At 30.0% G+C, this 7,339-nt stretch overlaps 2 protein-coding genes across 2 annotated transcripts; both read left to right on the top strand.

Moving 5' to 3' along the window:
• Positions 1-2,051: 2,051 nt before the first annotated feature.
• LOC139859854 (uncharacterized) lies at positions 2,052-2,700 on the top strand. The gene is made up of 2 exons (XM_071848621.1): positions 2,052-2,130; positions 2,267-2,700. The coding sequence occupies exons 1-2, from the start codon at positions 2,052-2,054 to the stop codon at positions 2,698-2,700; spliced, it is 513 nt and encodes a 170-aa protein (XP_071704722.1).
• Positions 2,701-4,599: 1,899 nt separating this feature from the next.
• Positions 4,600-6,774, top strand: LOC139859855 (protein FAR-RED IMPAIRED RESPONSE 1-like). The gene is made up of 4 exons (XM_071848622.1): positions 4,600-4,663; positions 5,202-5,985; positions 6,078-6,336; positions 6,454-6,774. The coding sequence occupies exons 1-4, from the start codon at positions 4,600-4,602 to the stop codon at positions 6,772-6,774; spliced, it is 1,428 nt and encodes a 475-aa protein (XP_071704723.1).
• The last annotated feature ends 565 nt before the right edge of the window (positions 6,775-7,339 follow it).

Below are 7,339 nucleotides of genomic sequence, written 5' to 3' on the forward strand. Positions count from 1 at the left end.
AATATGTTTTAAATGACTCCCAGAAACTTTTGAAATCATGAATTGGATTTAAATTTCAACAGATAACTCGAATTTGATCGAAGAACAATGTTTGACTTTATATTTCAAAAACTTTGACCGTGAAATTAGAATTTGATATAAAGAATTGGATTCTGAAACTTTACAGAAAGTATCACGACATGATTTTGATCAACTCTGCATTTTTAGATTTTGAAATTCATTACGAAATCAAGCTATTGTTTAAAAGTCATCAAGAACAGAGATGTCAACGATTTTTCTCAATTTCTGTTAAACTTAACAGACACAAATAAATATAAACTGTTGTAATTGATAATGATGATGGATAAACGTTCAGATTATTTCAATAATGAGAATTTATCAATTATTTTTATTGAGGAGGACGATCGACAGGTTACAGAGTAGGAGAAGAAAAATTTAATAAAAACAAAACCAGAGAGCGATGTAAAACAGATAAAGGGAACATTTTAATCTGCTCATGATTCCTAATAGATTATTATATTCAGTATTATAAATGTAAATATGATAAGGATAAACAATTGTTAATTTTATTACTAATAATAAAAATACTAATAATAATAATAGAAATAATAACATTAATAATAATAATAATTTTATAAATAATATTAATTAATAGTAACATTAACAACTATGATAATAATAATAATCAATCATTAACAATATAAATGATAAATTGTATTATTTATATGATAATATTAATAATGAATTTAATAATAATAGTAATTATAATTATAAAAGTAATGATATTAATAATAATAATAATATTAATCATAATATCCAATAATATTTAAATTACAACTAAATAATAATTTTAATCATTCTTATAGTAATATTTATGTTTAAGTATTTATTTTGATAATCATAACCTTAAATTTATTAAAATTTTAGTATTTAACATTTGTTAATATCATTAATAATGTTGTTAATAATAATGAAAGTAGTAATAATATAATTATCATTACCATTATATTTTTAACTTATTTTTCATCATATATTATATATGTAAATATGAATAAATTAATAATATTATATATATATAATTATCATATATCTATTTATTATATTATTTCATAATAGAAATAGATATTATAAATTTCAACACATATTATTTATATCTTTTATATATATATATATATATATATATATATATATATATATATATATATATATATATATATATATATATATATATTACAATATACATATACTAATAATTATGTATAGTTATCATATATGTTTATATATAGATTCTTTTTAAATAATAATATTATCATATTATATATTATATATTATTTTACATATTTAATTCTACTGATTAATTTGTATTTTATTATTTCACATTATTATTTATACATATATTTATATTTGTATATATATATATATATATATATATATATATATATATATATATATATATATATATATATATATATATACATATTTATTAACAACAATTGTTCGTGAATCGTCGGGAATAGTCAAAGGTCAAATGTATTCTTGAAAAGTAGTTCAAACATTTTGGGACTCGGTTTTATAGACTTTGCTTATCGTGTCAGAATCATATAAAGATCAAGTTTAAATTTGGTCGAAAATTTTCGGGTCGTCACAAAGTGCCCAAACACCTAAGCAAGTACACCTATTCATTGAACTTGCTGGTTATTTTAGAAGATTAGTTAAGACTTCACAAGAATTGATCGACCATTAGATGCACTAACTCACAACGGCAAGAAGTATGTGTGGTTGAATGAGCAAGAAACCGCTTTTCAACTATTGAAGAAAAAATTAACCTCCGCACCTACCTTATCATTGTCCGAAGGGAATGGTGACTTCATCCTGTATTGTGATGCTTCACGCCAAGGATTTGGTTGTGTTTTGCTGCAATGACAGAAGGTCATTGCTTGCGCATCACGCAAATTGAAGATTTATGAGTAAAACTACACAAATCATGATTTAGAACTTGGAGATGTTATCTTTGCACTTAAAATGTGGAGACACTACTTGTATGTAATGAAATGCACAATATACACCGACCTCAAGAGCCTACAACACGTCTTGAACCAAAAGCAACTCAACATGAGGCAATGACGTTGGGTTAGGCTATTGGTTGATTATAACTGTGAAACCTGTTACCAACTTGAAAAGGCGAACGTAGTTACCAATGCCCTAAGTTGAAAGGAAAGAGTTAAACCACTATGAGTACGAGCATGTGTGATCGATTTTGGTAAAGGATGGGATCGATTCTTACCATTAGCCGTATTTCCTTACAACAACAGCTATCACTCGAGCATCAACGCTGCACCATTTGAAGCACTTTATGGGAGAAAATGTAGATCACCAATCTTCTGGAGTGAAGTGGGTGACCGAGAATTGACTGGTCCCGAGATCATCCACGAGACGACCGAACACATTGTAAAGATTAAACAAAAGCTGGAGACGGCCCGAAGTCATCAAAAGAGTTATGCCGACGTCGGGAGAAAACCATTAGAATTTCAAGTCAACAACATGGTCATGCTAAAGGTGTCATCGTGGAAAGGTGTAATACGCTTTGGCAAACGAAGAAAACTAAGCCCGAGATATGTAGATCCATTCAAAGATCATCGAACGTGTTGGGCCAATGGCCTACCAACCACAACTACCTCAACAACTCGTGGGAATACATGATGTGTTTCATGAATCGAACTTTAAAGAAACACCTGGCAGAAGAGGACATTACTATTCCCCTAGGTGAACTACAAATTGATAAGAAACTGAATTTTATAGAATTTCCTGTAAAAGTTACTGATCATGAGGGCAAACGACTCAAACATAGAACGATTCCTATTGTCAAAACTTTGTTACAACGCCGTTGAGGACCTAGGTTCATGTAAGGAACGAAAACCCCAAGTAAAATGAAGATATCCTCACCCGTTTTCAAACGCAACGCTGACTGATGGCAACAACTAAATTTCAGGATGAAATTTACAATAACGAGTAGGTAATATAACAAACCAACTTTTTCTTTTGTATTTAGTAAACAACTGTTAAAGAAATTAATGAACTCGAACTTAAAACTTAGGAAATGTCCTAAGTCGACTTTAAAACTAACCCGGTTATGAAAACAGAGACTATTTGATTCTGTAAAACCAACGAGACTATCGGGTAATTGAAATTACCAAAACGTTATGGACTTGGATCATCATCATTATGAACGTTTAACTAATAAACAAACACGGATAAAATATATACAAGGACTATAGTATACATTTGTTTAAATAATAAAGAAAAACTATATATATATATATAAATATATATAATACTGCCAAAAAAATAAATAATTATAAATATATTTATAAAAATTGGCCCAAAAATAATAAATAAATAATATGGATAATAATAATATTAATAATTAATTTAATTTGAATTAATTGATAAGTTCTATCCTAAATCAACTCTTATCCTAATCTCATTCAAACTCCTTATGTTTATCTCTTTTTCATCCACATTTGAAGAGTTGGAGTTCACTCCTAACTCTTAACTCCTAACCTATATAAACAACCATGGACTTCACAATTTCTCATTCACAATTCACGAATTTTCTCTCCTTTCCTCTCTTGTTTTCGATCGACCCTCAACTCATACACCAAAATCCTTACACCTATGATGCTACCAAAATGGAAGAAAGAAAAAAACATTAGGGAGTACACGTGAGGCTTGGAAGACACAAACGAGTGCAAATTATTCGGTTCAATCTCTGATTTGTTTTTAAAGGTATTCTCCCATTATATTTTAATAATCTTGTTAAGCTTTATTAATCTTCAAATCTTAGTTATTTATTCGAATTGAATTAAAACCGATAATTGCACTCATCGGTTATGCAATAATCACCAGTCACCACTATACAAATAGCAACCCAACCTCAAAGGAAATCGGAAACGACTTTAAATTTGAAATAGTTGGTCAAATACAAGACATAAACTTCCCTTTACTTTATCGCACACCTAAATCAAGATCTTTTGTACAGAGTATATACAAACTTTTAACTTGTGACCTCTATAGTAAAATGGATATGTAGCTAATAAATGACATAAATAAATATATGATAGTAAGCCTCCGTATTATAATTATATAATTGTAATTAAAATTATTATAGTTATAATCATGAGAGGAATATTCATTTGAATCCATGGGTTGTATTCCAAAGAAACCATTAAAAAGGTTGAAATCCAAGGGGCGGTTCTCAGCCCTTGGATCACTTTTAATCAATGATCCAGATTAAAGCACCAATTAATACAGCGAGGGTATTATGGTCATTTTACAAAAAATAGAAATCCTACTATGAAACAAATCACTCTCGAACGAAAACCTTCAAAAACCCTAAACGATCCTGGCGATGGCGATTGACGATTATCCGGCGAACAATCAGTTCGATTCCGTCATTAACTCTGATTAATTCAGTCGGATTGCTTGATTATACGATTACCTAACGTCGTTAACTTAGATTGATAATCACTCGTTCACTCCGAATTGCTTAACATACGAATTCATTGATAAATCAATTCATATACACCTTCAATTTAAGCAATGGAACCAGAGAGGGAATACGATATCAGTGATGAAGACATTAACGAAATCCAGAATGATGATGGTATATATATCGTTTCGTCTTCAATCACATGTGATTACCTTTTAATGAATTAGTGTTTTTGTGACTTTAAGTAATGTCTTGTGTAAAATCACATGTAATATATTGTAAAATCACATGTGATTGTTTTATGATAATACATTACTGGGATTTAAAAGTGGTTCCTGATGAATACAATGAAGATGAAGATAAAAATCGGATTGTTGTAAATTTTTACTCATTCAATCACATGTGATTATCTTTTAATGAATTAGTGTTTTTGTGACTTTAAGTAATGTCTGGTGTAAAATCACATGTAATTTCTTGTAAAAATCACATGTGATTGTTTTATGATAAAACATTACTGGGATTTAAAGTGATTACTGATGAATACAATGAAGATGAAGTTGAAAATAGAATTGTTGTAAATTTTTACATATTGAATCATATGTGATTGCGTTATATGATAATATATTATGTGATATGTATATTGTCTCTTATTTCAGTTAAACATTCAATTAACATTGTAATTTGTTTTCCACAAATTATAATTCACCAAAAGCAACTGCAACACGTAAAAACGAAACACCGGGTGGATCATTGTATTATGCACCAATTGTTGACAAACTTTTCTTACCGGTCATTGGTCATAATTATGGAACACTTGATCAATGTGAAGAGATGTATAGGTTATATGCATATCATGCATGTTTTGACATAAGAAAGGCTGGACAAAAAACTGCAAAATCTGGATTAGTGAAACAAAAATATTACTTATGCAACAAGGCTGGCACACCAAAGGAAGTCTACTTTGACACATTACAAGAAACTAAAAAGCCAATTCGGAAAAGCAACATGGAATGCACAGGATGTAGGGCTAAAGTTAGATTCGACCGGGTGTATGGAACTGATACTTTCGTTCTTGCTGACTTTGAAGAACAACATAATCATGAGTTGCTACCGATAGAATACAGACATTTAAGTAAAAAGGAACGACAAATGAGGTATGCAGAGAAGTTGTTTGTATACCATTCGACGGTATCAAATATAACAAAGGCATACAAAGTTTACAGCAATATGAAAGGGTCTGAAAAAAATGTTCATGGAACTGTAATTGACTTCAGAAACTGGAAACGAGATTTGAATGTGTTTATCAATGCAACTGATTCTCAAATGATCGTTAACAAAATGGAAGAAAGGAAAAAATATGTTCCTGGTTTTTCATTTGAGTACAAGCTTGAAAAAAGTCAATTACATTCCATTTTCTGGGCGGATGAAGTTGCAAAGTGCAACTACAAGGAGTTTAGTGATGTTATCTCATTTGATGCAACATATAGAACTAACAGGTATGATACCTGGTTTTTACAGCTTCTAATCACATGTGATTGACAGGTTGTTTGGTTTATCTGAGTTTCTAACATTGTCTTTTTATTAACAGGTACAACCTCAAGTTTGTACCATTTACTGGAATAGATAACCACCGTAGGTGTGTCACTGTTGCTGCGGCAATGATCAGGGATGAAACAGCCGAGAGTTACAAATGGCTACTTAATTGCTTCATGAAGACATTCGGGAAAGAGCCAAACATGATTGTGACAGATCAGGATAAATCAATGGCGATAGCCATAAAAGAGGTCTTTAAGACGGCAAAGCATAGACTATGCATGTGGCACATTATGAGGAAGGTGCCATCAAAGGTATGAGTTTTGTTATTGAAGACTACATGTAACTAATCACATGCGATTGATATGGTTAATGATACATATACATAATTTTCTTAATATGAATTATTAACCAATAAAATGTGATTACAGATTCAAGAAGCAAATCCTAATATTGAAGACAAACAAGAAAAAGACTTCAAGAAGAGATTTGATAAAATTGTGTGGAATATGTACATAGAACCAACTGTTTTTGAAGAAAAATGGGAAAAGTTGATGGACGATTTTTCATTGAAGAATGACAGTTGGTTCAAATATATGTTTGATATTAGATCAAGTTGGATACCAGCATATTTCATCGAGACTGAAATGTTTGGTTTGATGCGAACTACTTCAAGATCAGAGAGTGAAAATGCTTTTTTCACACTTTACAAGATCTGCATCAAATCTGTTGACTTTTATGGACGGCTTTGAATCTGCCATGTTAAAACAGAGGTCAAAACAAGAATCTTTGGATGTACAGACAATCAAGAAAAACCCAAAATTATTAACGTTGCTAAGAATTGAAAAACATGCATCGAAGGTATACACGAATACAATTTTTCTGATTATTCAACAAGAGATTGTTGCAGCTTTGTATAAATGTTCGTTGGATAAAATGGACAAAGAGGAATAAATGGAAATATTTGTTGTTAAAGAGAAATTGGAAAAGAGAAAGGAATGCTCGAATGAAGGGAAGAAAAATGAAGGTTCGAATGAAGGGAAAAAAGATGAAGGCTCAAGTATGGAGGATAAAAGGGAAGGCTCGAATGAAGAAATAGAGTTCTTCAAATACAAGGTAAACTAATTTACATATTTTTTCATGTATGGAATAACATTTGTGCAATAGTTTGAATCTCACTTGTTAAAATAGTTTAAATAGGTACTTATCACTTGTGATTGACTTATACATCAGTTGTCATATTTAAATAGGTACTTATCACTTGTGATTGGCTTATACATCAGTTTCATACTTTTTTATTATGAAGGTACTTCATAA

This window comes from Rutidosis leptorrhynchoides, chromosome 7 (genome assembly GCF_046630445.1).
Source record: "Rutidosis leptorrhynchoides isolate AG116_Rl617_1_P2 chromosome 7, CSIRO_AGI_Rlap_v1, whole genome shotgun sequence".
Lineage (NCBI taxonomy): Eukaryota > Viridiplantae > Streptophyta > Magnoliopsida > Asterales > Asteraceae > Rutidosis > Rutidosis leptorrhynchoides.

Coding starts and splice junctions, on each gene's coding strand:
- LOC139859854 (XM_071848621.1), top strand. CDS start 2,052: ATGCACAATATACACCGACCTCAAGAGCCTACAACACGTCTTGAACCA. Junction 2,131..2,266: donor ACATGAGGCAATGACGTTGG/GTTAGGCTATTG, acceptor ATTTTGGTAAAG/GATGGGATCGATTCTTACCA.
- LOC139859855 (XM_071848622.1), top strand. CDS start 4,600: ATGGAACCAGAGAGGGAATACGATATCAGTGATGAAGACATTAACGAA. Junction 4,664..5,201: donor CGAAATCCAGAATGATGATG/GTATATATATCG, acceptor ATTCACCAAAAG/CAACTGCAACACGTAAAAAC. Junction 5,986..6,077: donor GCAACATATAGAACTAACAG/GTATGATACCTG, acceptor TTTTATTAACAG/GTACAACCTCAAGTTTGTAC.